The sequence below is a fragment of the Octopus bimaculoides genome, chromosome 5 (genome assembly GCF_046866305.1).
Source record: "Octopus bimaculoides isolate indiv1 chromosome 5, ASM4686630v1, whole genome shotgun sequence".
In the NCBI taxonomy this organism is placed as follows: domain Eukaryota; kingdom Metazoa; phylum Mollusca; class Cephalopoda; order Octopoda; family Octopodidae; genus Octopus; species Octopus bimaculoides.
In genome coordinates, this window is record NC_142932.1 from 51324323 (window position 1) to 51345325 (window position 21003).

The following is a 21003-nucleotide window of genomic DNA, read 5'->3' on the forward strand; positions in this document are numbered from 1 at the left end:
TTTTTCCACTTTAATGATTAGATGTTTAGACAAGCCACTTCAATAATTAGATGTCTGGAAAAGCAGAGAAATTAGCTCAGATGGTAGAGTGCTGGCTTAGCATATGAGATCAATGCCCGGATTTTCCAATCAAATTTGATTTGCATTCCTATTAATTTCTTCAAATATATACTGTTGTACCAACGACTTTCTATTTCTAATCCTGTTATATGTATATATATATATATTTCTTTTTATAGTACTGGCTTTCCTGTTTTCTCACTACTATCATCATTTTCCATCAATATAGATTAAGAAATATACAAATAGGCACACATAATAAGTTCTTCACACAGTTTCTATCTACAAATTTAACTTACAAAGCATTGATAAGAGAAACTTGCCCAAATTGTCTGTGCAGTGGGATTAAACCTGGAACCAAGTAGTTGCTAAGCAAACATTTTAACCATACAGCCATACTTGCCCATTTCAAAGGAAAATTAAAGAAGGAAGTGAACATGGAATAAAGTTACATTTAAAATGAATTGAGCAATGTAAATACAGTAGCATAAAAGCAGTCAAACCAAGACTGTGTTGTAAATGTATTTAAATGTATATCAATGTTACATGATCTCAAGTTGAAATAGGATAACAGAGGTCAAATGAGTTATTTGCAGAAAGAAGATTAGTTACTATTTGCGATTGAAATCAAAATTTAGAAAGTTTTCCACTGTGTTCTTTATTTCTGCTTTTATGTTGAAAATAAATTTTTTCAGTATGTAGAAAATGACTAGATAAGATTAATGGCATCTATTCAATACAAATACTGTTTACACAAAAGAAGTAATTGCATCTCTGGCATATTGTTGACAAATTAAACCCTCACTCACAATAGATGCACAGAAATACTTTGCAATAATAGCACATACGAAATGAAGTCCATAGGTTGATCAAATATCTCTCAAGATGTAATAGTTTCAGTTGTATAGGTGTCCTAATTGCACAAGCCAACAAAAGAACTTTTGTGTCATCACTTGTTTTTCATGTTAACATGTTTTTTTTTATACACTCTGTACAGTTGTAGGTGTACCCTGCTTGAATTAACTTTCTTTTGATTTCTCATAAAGGACTCTCTTTTACTTAACAAAGAACCAACACTTCTTAGTAGATCTGCATTTGCCATTAAAGCTGTGTTACCTGTATTTTAGTAATGTTTTTTAGTTTGGACATAAAATCAATGGTTTCGCATATAGTCCATGTAGCCCAAATCCATGTCTTCTAAGAGTCTTTCTCTTAAGAAACAGTTGAAGAATCAATACAGTTAAAGTAGTTTTGCATGTCTCAAAAGTTCAGCCTCTTATAGTGTCAGACTTTTCTAAGGCTCATGCTGGTACACTGGAAAAGTTAGTTTCCCCATTATGGGTTTATTATCTGAAATGTCCAGAGGTGCTTGAGTTGTGGTGGCTGCAGACAATTCTATGAAACAAAGGCAAAAGTGCAGTTGTTGTTTCATTTATAATTTACAATAATAAAGCCAGTTAGTTGTGAGGTGTGGTTAGCAACAATACCGGTATTTCAGCTACCAAACCAACCCTGAGAGTAGGTGCTGAAATTTTCAACTAGACCTACAGATAATACACCAAACTCATACATATTTGCAAATGTTCATTCAAGATAATCAAATATCAGCTCCAAGAAGTTTGTCAAATATGAGAATATTAATGAATCACATGTGTTAAAGGTCCTTTAGATATTTTTAAGGTCATGATGTATGCATTGATAAAGCTTTAACAAATCTTAATACTCTGTATTACATTGTATTTTCATATCAGTGGAAACTTCATGATTATAATTCAACTTTCAGTCCCAATACATGAAATAAAGTAGCTGCCTCATTTAGCTTTGGATTACGTAAAATAAGTAAATGACAAAATAGATAAAAATCATATAGGCACAGGTGTGGCTGTGTGGTAAGAAGCTTGCTTCCCAATCACATGGTTCTGGGTTCAGTTCCACTGCATGGCACCTTGGGCCACCCAAAGCCTTGTGAATGGATTTGGTAGATGGAAACTGAAAGAAGCCCATTATATATATATATACATACACACACACATATATACACACATATGTTTGTGTGTGCTTCTGTCTTGTGCCAGTGTTTGTCCCCAATCACTGGTTGGTGTGTTTACATTGACATAACTTAGCAGTTCAGCAAAATGAGACCGATAGAATAAGTACCATGCTTAACAAAAGGAAAAAACAAAGTACTGGAGTAGATTCATTCAACTAAAGATTCTTCAAGGTGGTGTCCCAGCATGGCCACAGTGTTATGGCTGAAACAAGTAAAAGATAAAAGATACCAGTAATATAGGATTGGCATTGCTGAAAATTTAAAAGTTTTGCTACATTACCATCAAGGCCTGGGTTCAGTCCAGCTGTACCATAAAAGGATGTTATAGTTTAACTTTCATGTAATATACATCAATGCTACATCTTTATGCTTTTATTCACTCTATAGCAGCACATACATTTGTCTGGAACCACAATATAATTCATTACATATTAAAATGACTTTTAGATTTATTATAATGACTTTTAGATGCTTGTTGTGTAGACAGTTGGTGTATGTGTCATTTTGTTTCAGCTGCAGTACACCTGAAGGCATGGCTGTGTGGTAAGAAGCTTGCTTCCCAGTCACATGGTACTAGGTTCAGTCCCACTACATGGCACTTTAGGAAAGTGTCTTCTATTATAGCTTCAGACCGACCAAAGCTTTGTGAGTGGATTTGGTAGGTGAAAACTGAAAAGAAGCTTTTTGTATATGTGTATATATATATATATATATATATATATATTTATATAAATAAGGATAAGATCGATATTTAAAATATTGATCTTATCAAGTGGTCAGCATGGGAATAAAAACCATCAAAGGTAATAATTATTTAAAATTATAATACAGGGTATCAAGAGATACCACCACGCTGAAAAAATAGCAGTCAAATCCTGACTCTAAAACCACAATAAATGTCCGCATGGCACGATTAGCGAAGACGAAGACCAAAATAAACCAGTAAAAATAAAGGTAATTCCAAATCCTGGATTTCTGGCTTTGCATAAATAATAATGCTCTGCCTTCATCAGTGAAATATACTCCAGTACATAAATACAAATATATGTATACAAACAGTATACTTACATATACGGACGTATACATACATATATATGCACGTATGCACACGACTAGCTTAAATAGCCCGCCTAAACAACCTTTCGTGTGATCCGGACAGAATATCAGCGCAGTAAATACACTGATAAAATTATATTTATATAAATAAGGATAAGATCGATATTTAAAATATTCTGTCCGGATCACACGAAAGGTTGTTTAGGCGGGCTATTTAAGCTAGTCGTGTGCATACGTGCATATATATGTATGTATACGTCCGTATATGTAAGGATATGAATTAAATAATGATGGTAATAACCAATATATACCTAATAATAGAATTGAAGAATTGATAAATGATATTAGTGTAAATAATTGTAGTAATAATAATAATAGAGATATTAGAAATAATATAGGTGGGGCTGATAACCCCACCATGTGCAACTGTAGAAAAAAGTCCCATTGTCCTTTATTTGGATTTTGTTGCACCCGTAACGTAGTGTACAGATGCATCATTAGTACTATAACAGAGAATTATATTTATATAGGGTGTAGTATTAACCTGAAACAGAGAATATATAACCATAAGTCTTCGTTTAGACTTAGATATAAGGCAAATAGTACGACATTGGCAAGTAAAATTTAGGAGTTAAAAGATAATGGTATTAATTTTAGCCTTAAATGGGAAATTATAAGAAAAGCTCAACCTTATAGAAATAATAGATATGGATGTGAATTGTGTTCTATGGAAATATATGAAATTTTTAAACTTAGGAACAATCCTAATCTAATCAATAATAGATTAGACCTTAGGGTATCATGTGTGCATTGCTCTACTCACACTTTTAAATTCTTTTTAAAAAATAGGGCTTTTATTTAAGTAACTAAAGTTATCAAAATATAGTACTTTACTTCTATTATGGTCATCTAGGACTATCAATTAGCACATATTTATATTGGTAATTGAACCTTTATAACATATATTCCTGATCTCTCACCTTAATATCTAATCTACTTAAATCAATCATCAGATTCCTGTATTGATTATCCTTGTTATTTCCTAACATCCTTTCTTTTTTCAGTCGCTTAAACCTTAGTAAGCACATTATTATAAACTAATATAAATCCGATAATAATTTTTATTTTTTATTCACATTATATAAATAAAGCTTACCTATGTGTCTCCTAAATAGTATCATTATCTTATCTTCAGCTAATAATTTTTTAAAGATAATTCAAAATAGTTTTTCATGATCACTATATACTTAATATCCTTAAATTTTACACCCTATCCAGAGCCCCTGAATTCAATATTGACATTATTTCATGATTTTTGTGGAAAATAATTACATCTCATTTTATTTATTTTATTAACATACCTCTTATTGTGAAAACATTAGTTAGAGTATTGTTGTTGTCTGTACCACTATACTGTTACTCTATTCAGACTAAAAGTAAAAAACCTATTTGACCCATATACCTAGGGCTGTAATTCCTCAACATTAATTCCTCAACACTTTGATAGTAGTAAAATGACCTGATACTACTATGACCAGTGAAACCTTTAGATTCTAATACATTTATAGCCTTGTCCATGCATACTGCTTACACCTTCCCTCTCTTTAGAAGTAATTGTCCCTTTGCTATCACCACAAGATAAGAAACAATAAAATCAGAGACAGTTAAAACTTTTGTCTAGAATCAATTACTAGCCTGATAGACTCAGCTATGTCAAGATGGACTTATATATTCTTCCTCACATTTGGATTTTATGTATTCTCTCTCCCACTTGGATTTGAAATGTTGCCACATTTATAATATGTCTTTTCTACAGTAATTTTTTCTGCATTTTCCATGCAGCTGAAGATTGCTCTTCATATTGCATTTAAGGTAATGCTCGCATTACTTAAATAAATTGAAGTAGCATGAAACGTGCGTACTGCAATCACCTTTGAAATCCGTGTTGCTTATTTTTATATATATATATATATATATATATATATATATATATAAGCAATGTTAATTCTCTAAATGAAGTATTAACAGTAACTGCACGATAAAGTGTAGTATGTTGCCACTTAAGTGTGGCTGACCCCTAGGGGTGGATGTTACTGTTGCTTTTAGCCCCAGGAGGACATCTCCTCCAGCTGGCTTATCGACACACGACTGTGTCCTGTTTGCCAAGGGAGTTATCCCTCTCACCTCGGCCAGCAGCACGAACGTATCCGGATTTCAGGGTTATTTCCCTTCGTCGGCGTTCGACAGCTGATGACCTTGGTGACCTGTTAATACTTCATTTAGAGAATTAACATTGCTTGTTTTCACCTTTTCAATATCAGTGAAGAATGCCACTGGAAAAGAAGATATAAGGTCTGCCAGGTTTTTCTCTCTCACCAAGGTCATCAGCTGTCGAACGCCGACGAAGGGAAATAACCCTGAAATCCGGATACGTTCGTGCTGCTGGCCGAGGTGAGAGGGATAACTCCCTTGGCAAACAGGACACAGTCGTGTGTCGATAAGCCAGCTGGAGGAGATGTCCTCCTGGGGCTAAAAGCAACAGTAACATCCACCCCTAGGGGTCAGCCACACTTAAGTGGCAATATACTACATTTTATCGTGCAGTTACTGTTAATACTTCATTTAGAGAATTAACATTGCTTGTTTTCACCTTTTCAATATCAGTGAAGAATGCCACTGGAAAAGAAGATATAAGGTCTGCCAGGTTTTTCTCTCTCACCAAGGTCATCAGCTGTCGAACGCCGACGAAGGGAAATAACCCTGAAATCCGGATACGTTCGTGCTGCTGGCCGAGGTGAGAGGGATAACTCCCTTGGCAAACAGGACACAGTCGTGTGTCGATAAGCCAGCTGGAGGAGATGTCCTCCTGGGGCTAAAAGCAACAGTAACATCCACCCCTAGGGGTCAGCCACACTTAAGTGGCAATATACTACACTTTATATATATATATATATATATATAAAGAAGTTTGAAAACGCCACTATATAAGATAAATTTTAATTTTTTGAGAAAATTAAAATTTATCTTATATAGTGGTGTTTTCAAACTACCTTTTTCATAAAAATACACCCTCATATGCCACCTACACTTTTTATAAATATATATATATATATATATATATATATATATATATATATATGTATGTATGTATGTATTTATGTGTGTGTGTCTTTGTATCTGTGTTTGTCCCCCTACCATCGTTTGACAACCAATGTCAGTTTGGAAAAAAAGTCTGATATCTGCAGTCAAATGACTGAAACAATTAAAAGAATAAAAGAATAAAAGAAAGTGATCTTGGTCATTGGTAGACTATTTTAGAGTGCAAGGCTCAGATCTCTTTACATGTTCCTCAAATGCATCAGTAAAACAAATCATTACTGTGTGGTGATGATTTTATTTTCTTTAATTCTATTTTATATCACAACTGGTGAACACTAGTGCTGTTGGTTATCGTGAATCAATCACCATTTCACCACATAGCTATAATGACAAAGTAGTGCAACAAGATTGGTTGGATAATTGGATATTGTTTAGGCTGTATGTTGTTCCCTTATAAAACCAAGTTAAAAGAAAAGTTTGTGTAGTAATTTCACATCACATTTGAACATTATTTATTGTGTTGCATTAGTATGAAAAGATGTTCATGCATTACAACTAATAGAAACAGTAAGGGGGAAATAGCATAATATGATGTGCAAGGAAAATGTCTGTTGAAAGTTTAACACTTAAGCTGATTTTGACATAAGCAAATATACAGGTGCCATATCAAATCTTCTTCAATTTCCCCGATTGAATATATAGTCTTTAGAACAGCTATAGAGAGTGTGTAATTTGAACCTCAACCCAAGACACTCTAAAATTAATGAGAGCGGAGAACAACATAACAGCTCGGACATCACAACACTGTGAAATTGGCACCTTTATTGACTCTATTTATAGGCTTTGCTATAGAAATTTCCAGACAAGCTAAAGAGCTATCATGTGAACAACAATCATTGATTGGACAAAATCTCAGTTGTGGACATAATCAAACTGTGATTGAATTGTGATTTGAAATTCATATGTGGTAAAATGCAGGTTTGAATCCAATGCCATAGTAGTATCTAGCTTGGTGGAACAAATACTACACAGGGTATCTTTATTTAGAAGTACCAGTTTTCCAGTATCCTAGCCAACACCCAGTAATATATATCAGAAAAAACTAAACAAAAAGCACACATGCACACACACACATACACACACACACACACATGCATGCATGTGTGCATATAGCATATATGTATACACATGCACATACCTTGTATATACAGGGTGTCCATAAACTACCTTTACAGTTTGAAAAATTCAGAAAAAAAATAAGGGCATTGCATGCAACTAATGAAGCTCCTATATAAATGTGCTGAGGTTTTTAATAAAACTTTGTTTGCTTATGTTTTCCAATAAACTCTGCTGAGTTATCCTTATTACCATGTGTGCATAAGTGAAAGCAGGGTATTGTAGTCACTTGTCTTTGTCTATTTGTCTGTGTGTTTGCAAAATTACTGGAAAATTGCTGAACAGATTCTCACCATATTTGGCAAAAATACTCAAAATGATGAAAATTTGGTTTGATTATCTTCAAAACTGGCAGATGGGCGAATCAAATTGTTTTGACTGTGCAAATTTTTTGCAAAGCAATTTATGTGCACACAGGGTGTGCATCGTTTTGGCATGTTCTCAGTACAAGAATCTATTACTAGCATATAAACACGTTATGTCTATTAAATACTATTTATCTTTCACCAGATGGAGTACTTTTTTTGTTGATCTTACCATCACGAAACAGTACACAATATATATATCATTTTCATTTCATTTTCATTTTATTTAGTTTCAGCTCATGAGCTGTGGCCATGCTGGGGCACCGCCATTTGGTGTTGCTACACAATTTTACTTCACAAATTTTACTTCAGGAATTGACATTTGGTGCATGAGAGAGTTTGATGCAGCTGCTCTCATCTGCGCCTCCTGCCGTGAAGTTGGTTCATCTGGGACACCTGACAGGAAGAGGTCCAGCCTTGTCTTGAAGACACCTACATCCACCGCATGCAGGTCTCTCAGGTCCTTCGGGAGGATATTGAAGAGCTGTGGACCTTTGAAGCCCAGGCTATTGCAGTATCTTGTCTTACATCTTGATGGCAAATTTGGAGTCCTTGGCACTATGCAATGGCGTCCAGTTCTTTTATTTGTGTAACTTTTGATGCCAAAGTTTGGGACAATTCCTTCGAGGATCTTCCAGATGTATATTATGGCATATCTTTCTCGTCTACACTCTAAGGAATAGAGTCTTAATCTCTTGAGTCTTTCCCAATAGCTTATATGCTGCATAGAGGCTATCTTCTTCGTGTAGCTTCGTTGGATTGCCTCAAGTTCTGAGATTAATTTGACTCTGGTTGGTGACCATAGCTGAGAGCAATAGTCAAAGTGGCTTAGAACAAGTGTCTTCCAGAGCACCATCATGGTTTCCTGATCTCTTGTTCTAAAAGTCCTTAGAATCCATCCGGTCAGTCGCCTGCATTTCATTGACAATTTAGCAACATGAACATGAAAGGATGCATTATTACTCATGTAAATGCCCAGGTCTCGCACTGTCTCTGCCTCTGGGATTGCAGTCCCTCCAGGTCCAGTGTATTTAATGGGTTCTGCATTTAGTCTTGCATGCTGATAGCATAAAGCTTGAAACTTTTCAGCATTAAACTGCATGTTATTCTTTTCAGCCCACTTGTATATTTCATCCAGCTCACATTGCAGGTGCATAGTGTCTTCAGGGTTCTGTATTACCTGTGAGACTTTTGTGTCATCTGCATAACTTGTGACCGTGGCTCTCTGTGTGGCTGAGGGCATGTCTGAGAGGGCCATTATGAACAGTAATGGTCCCAAAACAGTGTCTTGCGGAACACCGCTCACTATATATATATATATATATATATATATATATATATAAATCATTTAATTTGACCCTCATCTGCATATGTATAGATCATGGTGTACCTATGTATGTAGAAATGTGTGGGTACATACATACATGCATAAATACATACATAGATATGCGACTGTGTGTGTATGTGTACAGCGATAGATTTGGGCGTTTCATTTATTTATGTGTTGATTTTTTAATTTCACCAGAGTATAAATGGTATAATGGTGATACTTACATATTACCTGATAAGCAAGTGATAATGTCTGATTTGTCTGCCATCATTGAAAGATGTTGAAAATACTTCTCAAATTCTATGCAATATTTTCTATAAGTATTTTTTGTTTACATTTTTTTTCATAATCATGATTATTATTTGAATAATCATTTATTTAGTCATATGCAAATTTTATTCATATGCGTTTAGCGTAGACATCGATCAAGTCTACTTTTAGCTGCCATCTATTTAGGCTTCTAATCCTCTTTTAGTCAAACACTTACAAAGCTTAATTCAGTTCAATTAAAAAGCATGGGTAACAATGCATCGTAAACTACACTATAATTTGGGGTTAAAAAATTATTTGCGTACAGGGTATGCATCACCCAGCTGATGCCTTTTTTCTCTTTATTCTTTTTTCAGAAATTTTCAAAGGTAATTTGTGGATACTCTGTATATATATATACATACATATATACATACATACATACATACATACATACATATATATATATATATATATATATATATATATATATATATATATATATATATATATATATATATACATATGAGTGAGTGGACAAATGAAAGAAAGGCACTTGACCAACTTATCAAGAGTTACATGTATGGATCAAAAGTTTGATTCAAATTCGTTGGTATTCTTGAGTTTCAAGTACGATGTGCTTGTCGTCAGCCATTTTGAATTTGAATGACAGAAGTTGATTGTTATAACTGTAAGGTGCACTGTGATTGGTCGAGGAAGGTCATGCGATATCGTGGTTTGACGTTGATATACGGGTAACAGTTAGCTGGAAAATACTGCATGGCGAACGGGAAATAGACTTGACTAGAAGTTGGCCAGGTTGTCGGGTGGGGGAGTATGAAGGGACGGCATGTGCAGGTATATAGTTCTATGTGTGGGTGTGCAGATGCGCTCTTATAGTCTTGTGTGCATGTGTATATTGATGCGAGCAAGTGCATCTGTACATGGGCACACACATGAATGTCTGCACACACACAACTGTGTGCACGCTTGGATGAACACACATATGGATACATACATGCATACACACATACATCTTTATTCATATGTACATATGTATATTCACATGCATATCCATGTGCAGACACACATGCATGCGCATGCACATGTGCATTCAGACACATGCATGTGTGAGTATATATGTGTAAAACAAGCGTTGGCGACTGGTAAGCATTGGGAATTGGTGAGTGTTGGAGTTGATATGCGTTGGCAGTTGGTAAACATTGGGGCTTGGTAAATGACTATCTAATCTTTCAGCCAATTGAGAAATCTTTAATAGGGCCACCCTCTTACTACAATGATGATTTGGTTAGGAACGGGTTTATTGAGAAGCTCACATGTGGACAAACCCCAAAACCCTCTCCTCATCCCAAAAGGATTAGGAGAAGAATTATATGATATAGCCTCCCTTTCAATCCAGTAAAGTAGATTAGCAGAACTGCTGGAAGGTCAGGCAAGATCCCTACTAGTGTCTGTCTCAACTCTGTATTTCAACATCAACATCTGTGAAGACACTGGTGCCAAATTATACATCAATCCAAGTCAGTGGCCTTTCTCTTGAATGAACATCAGTGGCTTTGAGAGGAAAGGTCTGCATACATGTGCTATATCCCAGTCTTCCTCAAAACAATGCTGTCCATATTTGTACATGCATGTGCAGATACATGGTTAACTTTCAGCAGTTTTAGAATAACAATAATTTGAATGAAAGGAAAAAAAGGTACATATGTGTTTGGAAACTGGACTATCGTCATCGTCATTTTAATGCCCACTTTTCCATGCTTCCATGGGTCTGATGGAATGTGTCAAGGCAGATTTTCTATGTCTGGATGTCCTTCCCGTCAGCATCCTCACCTGTTTCCAAGTAAAGTAATGTTCACCCATGACCAGATGTTTTCACAAAATACTGGATATAAAGGACATTTCTTACATAATAGTGACACTCATTTACAACTATCACATGATGTGAAGGCAAAGACACAGTAACATATGCATGCACACACATACACATAAAGACACACACACACAATGAGCTTCTTTCAGTTTCTGTCTACCAAATCAACTCCAAAGGCTTTGGTCAACTTGGGGCAATAGAAGACACTCTGCAGCAGTGGGATTGAACCCGAAATCATGTGCTTGGGAAGCAAACTTCTTACCACACTGTCATGCTGGCACCAATGAATTCTCTATTTCAGATAAGTGTTAATGAAAGGGGAATGTGAAGAGATTTTACAAAAAACATCCTGCATTGATGGTAGTTATCTTTGATGAAGTCATAGCAGATGGTCTGCTGCAGAAAAGAGCAGTGTCTTCATTTTAACAAATTGAGCCAGGATTAACAAATGCTTTTTATGTAAAAATGACATACTTTTGCAGGTCAAAAAGAGAAATTTGGTTTTCTAACAACGCAGTTATTATTAATAACTTTGAGATATATAGAATGTATGGTTGAGTGAGTTTTACTCATGACTGTTAAAATCAGAGGTTAGATGTCAGATTATTACTCTGAATCCACTCTGCAGAGTGGTTGGTGTTAGGAAGAGCATCTAGCCGTAAAAACCCTGCCAAAACAGACACAATAGCATAGGGTAGTTTTTCTGCCTGGCCAGCTCATGTGAACCATTCTACCCATGCATGTATGGAGGATGGACATTAAACAAGGATGACAACAACAATGATGATGATAATGCTATATACATACCAGCTTCTTTCAGTTTCTGTGTACAAAATCCTCTCATATGGCTTTAGCCACACAAGGTCGTAATACAAGATAATTACAAAAGCTGACACACAGTGGGACTGAACCCAAAATTCACATGTTACCCTGGGCAAGTTGTCATTAAGAATGGCATCTAACCATGTAGACATTGGAGCTTGGTACAGCACTTGCAGCTTGTTGAATACTGAGAAACCATCCAGCCCTTGCCAGTATGAAAGAAAGAAATATTAAATGATAGCGATATATGTTTATGTAGATATATGCATTCACACACACAACACACACACACAAATATACACACAAAAGTCAGTTTAGAAAATTTTTAATTGATAAAATTTTAATTTGATATACTTTTAAAATTGTTTTTTAAAAACTTGTGAATTTGTGTTGCAAGATTCCTGATATGAAATCATGTGTTGAAACAGATATTGTTATATTTCGGGATAGTCATATTTTTTTTTCAAATAAACACATGCACTATATATTCATTATTCTTTGTTTATTATTGTTCTTTGTTTTATCTGTGTCCAGTGTCTGAAAATCTTTTGTCACACATTTGTGACTTCTTCAGCAACCCTTTCCATCCATGTGTATCCTCCTGCTCAGCCTAGTCCATTCTGTCCTTCTATGATGTGTGTATCCTTATCTGTGCATGCGTTTAAATCTGTATGTGTGTGTGTGTGTGTGTGTGTGTGTGTATATGCGTCTGCATACACATGTCTGTGTTTTGCATGTTTGCTTGTGTGCAGGTAAAATTTCCTTTACACCAATCATCATAATCAAACCCTTAACTGATGCAGCCAGTCATTGGTGTACCACTATAAATGCTTCTATAGCCAGCCATCACCACTGATCTCTGTTCTCAGTCATGCATAGCAAGTTCGCTGTGTTGTTACCTGTTCAGTCTTTGATGTCAAACCAGGATTTTCTATGTCTGCCTCATTTCCACCATCTCTCAACTGTACTCTGAAGAATGGTTTTGAACTGGGAAGCATTCATCTTTTTACCTGTGCAAGGAGTGGTTCTTGTCTGCCAGCATATTTGTTGATTTGCTGCCTGATCAAGTTGTTCATTCATGCTCTCTGCACAGAATGTGTAGCAGTCTTTTAAAGCACTTGTGCTCAAATGCCTAGATTCTTCACTACTTGTTAACTGTAAGAGTACAGCTCTCACACTCATACAGAAGGACTGAAGTCACCAGGGTCTTGTACATTTTGAGTCTTTTTGGAAAACTAATGGAATTGCATTTCCATATGGTGTTCAGTTTCATCATAGCAGCAGAGGTTAAACTGAGCCTTGTTGTTATTTCTTTTTGAGATCTGCTGTCCTTGGTCAAAATGGATCCTACATACTTGAAAGTATCTATTTCATCATGTCTTTCTCCATACAGCATAATGTCAGTTGCTGTGGTTTGATTGTTACTATTAACCAGGATCTTGCTCTTTTCTGGACTGATCTCCATCCTGTATGCTTCTGATACTTTTTCCAGTTTAGTGGTGATCTCTTGTAGTTCTTCTTTACTGCTTCCTAACAGGTCAATATCAACAGCAAAGTGTAGGTTAAAAATGGGCCATTCTGCAAAGGAAACAGATAGGTGAAGTTCTTGAAGTGTCTCCTGCACAATGTTCCTAGGAAAATGCTGAAAAGCACTGGAGAGAGGAGACATTCTTATCAAAAACCCACTGTTATCCTGAAGAATTCTCTGATGCTGTTGTTCAGGAGAACTGCATTGATTGAGTTTTCATACAGTGCTTGGTTTATTGAAATTGCAATTCTTCATCACCTGCCACAACCCATCATGCCAAATATGGTCAAAGGCCTTTCTGAAGTTGATGAAGTTGTGATAGAGGAGGTCAGATTGGAGTTGCAGATGTTTCTCACTGAACCATCTGAAGGAGTAGAACTTCTCAGTACTCCTATGGGCCATAAATCCTGCCTGTTCTTCTTCAAGGATCTCTTCTACCTTCTCTTCAAGTCTGTTTAACTGAACTCTCACTAATACTTTGCTGGGATAACTAATTAGGCTGACTGGTCCATAATTCTGGCAGAGTCTTAAGTCACCTTTGTTGAGAATGGATATCATCAGTGATTGGGTCCACTCCTTTGGCCACAGCTTCGTCTCCTATATCTTCTGATAGGTAACTGTTAGTGCCTTGATAAATTGTGGCCCTCCAAGTTTTAGGAGCTCTGATGGGATGTTATCCACTCCTAGTGATTTCCTATCTTTGAGCATACACACTACATCTTTGACTTCCTCCTGGAGAACTAGAGTATCCCCAAGCTCTCTGTTACTGCTGTTGTTGTTGGAATTGTCTAGGGTGTTGCTGTCATGTTTGAGTTTGTGATTGCAAAGGTTTTTGCAATACTCAGACCATCTTTTGATGGTATCATTCTTATTCGTGAGGAGCAGGCCTCAATGATAGTGGTTAACACCAATCATTAAAAGATAAATAACATTTTTTCAAATTCATAATGGTTATTCTTCAGTTTGCATGCTTTTTCTTTTCTTTCTTTTTGTCCTTTTTAAATAATATCAAGTGTAAGACTTACATAGTAGGAATGGCCTAAAACAAGCTAAAGATCCTGTATGAATTATACTCTACTGATGAGGTTTAATTGGTTGAAACATCCTCCTTTGCTTGCAAAGGTAAAACTTTACCCTAAAAGTGTGAATGAACTTTGAAAGATTAATTACCTTACCCTTTCATTTGTGAGTCTAATAATTACTGTTATGTTTTTGTTTCCTTTCTCCAACAAAGAGGTTAAATTTCAGGTCATTAAGAATTTTTTGCATACAACATTCAGTACATTATCTGTTAACTTACAGGTCATGTGTATTGATTAACATGTGCATGTATTATTGAAAGCTTCTATTTAAACATTTCTATTTGAATCTGTGAACACAAAATGTAGAGTAATATTTTTGTTGTACATCTCTTATGGTTTCTTCCTCATTGACTATATTATTTTACGTCCCTAACAAACATTTTTACACACACACACTCACCTTACACATGTAGATACACACTCACATGCATACAGATTCATGACTGACTGAGGCAGACAGCCATTATCAGTCTTTTGACACATGTCAGAGTGTCCTTTTATCAATTTTCAACTGTTTCCAATAGAAAAACTGATAAAGTAACATGACTGTGATTTTATTGGTTTATTTTCAGCCAGTCTATTTGTTTACTTTTATAAGCTTGCTGGTCCAACTCAGTGGAGTCTCATTTTACCAATAAAAGCCATTGTTTACTGAACAATCAACAGCGCCAAAAGCAATTCTTATGGGACTTTGCAATATTTCAAATTCTCAAACCTCATACTGTTGCACAGTTTTACCCATGAAATTCATAAAAATCTTTTTTCCCCAGTTAGTATTTTTTTTTACTTGTTTCAGTCATTTGACTGCAGTCATTCTGGAGCACTGCCTGAAGTGTTTTTGTTGAACAATTCAACCCCAGGACTTATTTAAGCTTAGTACTTATTCTATTGGTCTCTTTGCCAAACTGCTAAGTTACAGGGATGTAAACACACCAACACCAGTTGTCACGTGGTGATGTGGGTACATATACAGACACAAACATAGATACACACATATATGTATATACAATGGGCTTCTTTCAGTTTCTGTCTACCAAATCCACTCACAAGGCTTTGGTCAGCTTGAGGCTATAGTAAACAACACTTGCCAAGGTACCACACAACAGGACTGAACCCAGAACCATATGGTTGGGCAGCAAGTTCTTACCACACAGCTATGCCTGCACCTACGTATATATATGAAAATAAAGAGCACTGTCCGAGCGTGATCTTGCCAGAGCAGCTGTCTGGCTTCCGTGCCAGTGGCACGTAAACAGCACCATTTGAGCGTGATTGTTACCAGCATCGCCTTACTGGCACTTGTGCTGGTGGCACATGAAAAGACATTCGAGCGAGGTCATTGCCAGTGCCGCTGGACTGGCTCCTATGCAGGTGGCATGTAAAATACACCATTTTGAGCGTGGCTGTTGCCAGTACCGCCTGACTGGCCTTCGTGCCGGTGGCACGTAAAAGCACCCACTACACTCTTGGAGTGGTTGGCATTAGGAAGGGTATCCAGCTGTAGAAACTCTGCCAAATCAGATTGGAGCCTGGTGTAGCCATCTGGTTCACCAGTCCTCAATCAAATCGTCCAACCCATGCTAGCATGGAAAGCGGACGTTAAACGATGGTGATGATGATGATGAAAGAAAAAAAATACTTATTTACAACTAACTTTGTTGTATTTATGAAGCAACTTGTTAAATTTTCTTCTAACCTAAAATACTCCTATACTTTAGTTCATAATAGTTTCTAGCATTGGTATAAGGCGACACATTTTCATGAAAGAAATAGTTAACTTGACCCCCTTTGTAACCATATCTCTGTTGAAACACACTACCTTTGTTTCAAATGATGTTAAAACTAAAGAAGAATTTATTTGAAATAACTTTGGTGCTTGGTACATAAATGAAGTTGAAATTTTGTTGGAAAGTTTTAATTTAGATTGCTTTAAAGCAGGGAAATTGTCTCCAAGAGCCAGTTAGAATCTCATGTATTAAAATGGTTACCTGAGTACTGTTTTTTAAATATTTTGTATTACTAATTCATGAAGACCAGTAAATGTTATTAGTTATACATACAGCAAGCTTCTGCACAATCTCCATCAATGAAATTTCATTCCACAAGGGTTTTGATAATCTCAAGGCTATAGTAGAAGCCGTATTGTAGGATTGAGACTGGAACCATACAATAGCAAAGCTAGATTCTTAACTGCACAACCATGCCGAGAAAGATGAAAGACAAAAATTGACCCAAGCCAGATTTATATAATCCCCACAAAAAAAAAAAAAAAAAAAAAAAATGAGAGAGAGAGAGAGAGAGAGAGACAGATTAATTCCCTAGATATATTTAATAGTAAGCTAACAAAGCAAACTAGAGCTGAACAGTCAAACTGATACTGTCATATGATATTTATAGATTAGGAAGTAAATTGTTTTCCTATCTGTAATAGCATAGCATACTCCTGTTTCCTTGAGGGCAATTTTCTTACCTTACATAATCTTAGGTTGAGAATTTAAATGTCTCAGCTACAGTATTGTTATCTGATTCTTCTCAGATAAACATATCAGTAGCATGGACAGCTGATTCCATTATAATTTATTTGCCAAATGTGTTGAGTTGATCTTCAAAAATCACAAAAAAAATGTGCTCTTGGGCTTGACTTACTAAAAGTGGCAGCAAAACTTCTCTAAGTTGTATGTATTGCTAAAAAAAGTAAGGAATAGTCCTAGATATACAAAATGAGTGGATGGTCATGACTGGAACACATTTGATCTATTAGAACTAATCTATGGTTTAACAATGACATGATGTTAACATATTCAAACTGAAATGAGAAGAAAATTCATAGTAATACATCTTGCTTTGCTTAAATGTGGTCTTATTGAGCTTAAAATGTAGGTTGTTAAATAGAAAGTATTACATATATTCAATATTCTATTTTTTCAAAACTCATTTAAAATAAGGGTCAAGAACAGCAGCAACAGAAGAGAAAACATAGGTGAGGGGAGTGTCAACATACCAACTACCACTAAGAACAACAATGATAATGGTAACAACAATATAAAGGGCATGGATACAGTTTAGTGGGCAAGCCCATGTACATACACATAAGCACACATGTAAAACACAGACACATCTACACATACACATGCATGCACATGCACACACACAGATACAGACGCAAACACATGCACACATGCACATCATAGAACAGAATGGACTAAGCAGAGCAGGAGGATACATGTAGATGGAAACGATCACTGAAGATATCACAGTCCGTCGTATATATGTATATGTATATATATATGAGTGTGTGTGTGTGTTTGTGTGTCTGTGTTTGTCCCCCCAACATTGCTTGACATCGCTGGTGTGTTTATGTCCCCATAACTTAGCAGTTTGGCAAAAGACCGAAAAAATAAGTACTAGGCTTACAAAGAATAAGTCCTGGGGTTGATTTGCTCGACTAAAGGCGGTGCTCTAGCATGGCTGCAGTCAAATGACTAAAACAAGCAAAAGAGTAAAGAGAAAGAGTAATGGGAAATTATTAAGTTACATTACTCTTAGTAGTCACTCACAGGTAAACAACGCATATAAAATATACTATAAAACAACTATTAAGTTATTTTTTATGAACTTTAGTGTTTTATGTTTATAAAATATACTATTAAAAGGCAATTAAGTTTGTTTATCATCATCATCATCATCATTGTCGTTTAACGTCCGCTTTCCATGCTAGCATTGGTTGGACGATTTGACTGAGGACTGGTGAAACCAGATGGCTACACCAGGCTCCAATCTGATTAATCTTAATGGATGATTAAACAATGTCTATGATTACATACGTATAAGACAGTTCATACTGACAAATTATTTTCAAAATGCAGTTTTGCATGTTCATGTCCTTCCTTTTTTTTCCCCCAATAGAAATTAATAATAAAGAAGTTACAAGCATTTTAAAGTCAAGTAATTTTAGTATATCGAAAACCTCCATTGCTGATGTCATGAAGAACAGAATACACAATGGAATTTACTTCCAGAAAAAATGAATGCTATTTTTATGATCAGTATGCAAAAGTGGTTGGAAGAAAGTTAGCAAGATCCATGCAGCATTTCGGGAATACCTCTATATGTGTATCCCTCACCGACTTTGTTGCCTCATAACTTACAGAAAAATGGATATTTTTTAATGAAATTTTCTTCTAATATGCTTCAGCTGTTGTAGACTCTTATTATATTGGAATTTGTGTTGACAAACATTTTTCCGAAGGTGGGGTGATGAGTTTCTGAAAACTCACACAAGTTGGGTTTGTTTCATTACTTGCAAAAATGGGTATTCCTTTTTTAAATAAAATTTCCTGCAAATACTTTTCAGAGTGTGTAAATTACGATTATATCGTTCTTTAATAAGCAAAACAAAATTGGTGAACACATACACATACGTACTGATGCACATCACAATTTTTCTCGAATTTCAAGTTACATTTTGTAGATAGCAGGGTGTTTCAAGAAATTTGATATCATTTGAGATGTAAATATCACAGAAACTACATAGTCAAAGGAAATGAATCTAAACATACTTAATGTTGAGCAACATAAAATTTATTCCTCCAAATCTGAATGAGAAATTCAAAGGTATGTGGGTCCCATGAATGATTTCACAAATGTTCAATATGTGTACCGCCTGAAACATGGCACATGTCAAGTCGGTAGTCCAGCTTCTCCCAAACATGCTGCAACATGTCTTGTGTAACAGTCTCCAGTGCGGTAGTGATTCTCTCCTTGAGTTCCTCTAGGTTTGCAGGAAGAGTGAGTGGGTAGGTAGGGGACATAGACCAGGCCCTTCACATAGCCCCAGATAAAAAAAATCATATGGTGTCAGGTCAGGTGAACGTGGCGGCCATTTCAACAGCACATTGTCTTCATCTCCAGCACTCCCAATCCATCTCCCTTGCAGATTGTCATTGAGATAAGACCGCACAGTGAGCTTCCAGTGAGGTGGAGCCCTGTCCTATTGAAAAATGAAGTCTTCATGTTCATTTGCAATGAATTTATCCATTAGCCAGTTCTGAAGTATTTGCAGATAAACATTGCCAGTTACAATTCCCTCAAAGAAAAACGGGCCATAAAGATGCTTCTTGGAGGTGGTGTAGACCGCATTCATTTTTGGTGAGTCCCTCTCATGCTCAGCTGTGACATGGGGATTTTCATTGCCCCAAATACGAACATTATGCTTACTGACTTTGCCATTTGTATGAAATGTGGCCTCAGCATTGAAAACAAGACGTTCCTTGAACTCAGCTTCTTCAACTTTCTCTTGCATATCAACACAATTGTTTGCGTTTCCACTTGTCATCTGCCGTTATGGCTTGAACAAGCTGCAGTTTGTACAATTTCCTTAGAAAGCGTTTCCTCAGGATGCGCCAAACTATTGTTGGTTTTCCAGACTTGTTCTTCTTATAGACTTCTTGGGGCTTCACAAGAGTTTTTGGCAAACCCACTGGACTGTCTCTTCTAATGTTAGTGGTCGTCTCCAGACCCTTTTGCTCTGCACAGATAGCCTTCCTCTTTGAATTTTTTGTGCCATGTCCAAATCTGCATTGCCATTGGTAACTTTTTAAAGAACTCTCTTACAAATGCATGCTGCACAGTCTTGTTTGAGCATACTTCAACACACAAAACGCCTTTTCTCTTCCAGTGAATGCCATTTCTATACCTGAAAAGATAAACATATCAAACATTAAACATAAAATTTTGACCTGTTTCTACACATGCTGTTAAAATTTGAAGTCATTTGAACAAGAACTGTCAAAGTTATTAGATTGCGAAATGATATCAAATTTTTTGAAACACCCTGTATATGATGTGTCAATATGTAGGTCCATGAGCCCACACCAATTTTGTTTTACGCATTAAATCATAATCTACACACTCTGAAAGGTATTTATATAAAATTTCATTAAAAATATTTATTTTTCTAGAAGTTATGAGGAAATAAAGCTGACTCGTGTGAATTTTCCAGATCTCTCTCCACTCCAAATTTTTTTTTTTCACAACAAATTCTGATATAATTGGAATCTACATAATCTGAAGTGTATTTTTTGAAAATTTCATACAATAATATTAATTTTTCTGGAAGGTATGAGGTAACAAAGACCAGGAGTGGAGGGGCACATGTGGAAGCATATAGTATTTCGTCCGTCAAATTTCTGTCGAGAACGACTTTGCCTTTCGTTCTTTCCAAATCGATGAAATAAGTACCATTTGAGCGCCTGGGTCGACGTTTTGGCTAGCTTCCAGGCGTTGCGTAGAA

General features: G+C 35.9%; 2 protein-coding genes across 6 annotated transcripts in view; one reads left to right on the forward strand and one right to left on the reverse strand.

The window, feature by feature from the left end:
- Nucleotides 1-21003, forward strand: part of LOC106877229 (uncharacterized) — a 104967-nt gene that overhangs the window by 62624 nt on the left and 21340 nt on the right. The window lies entirely within an intron of this gene.
- LOC149135542 (uncharacterized) overlaps nucleotides 19271-21003 on the reverse strand; it is a 2440-nt gene continuing 707 nt past the window's right edge. The window contains exon 2 of the mRNA XM_089351870.1: nucleotides 19271-20406. Within this exon, the coding sequence (XP_089207996.1) occupies nucleotides 19702-20046 (345 nt within the window). The 5' untranslated portion in view covers nucleotides 20047-20406 and the 3' untranslated portion in view covers nucleotides 19271-19701. The remainder of the gene's footprint in view (nucleotides 20407-21003) is intronic.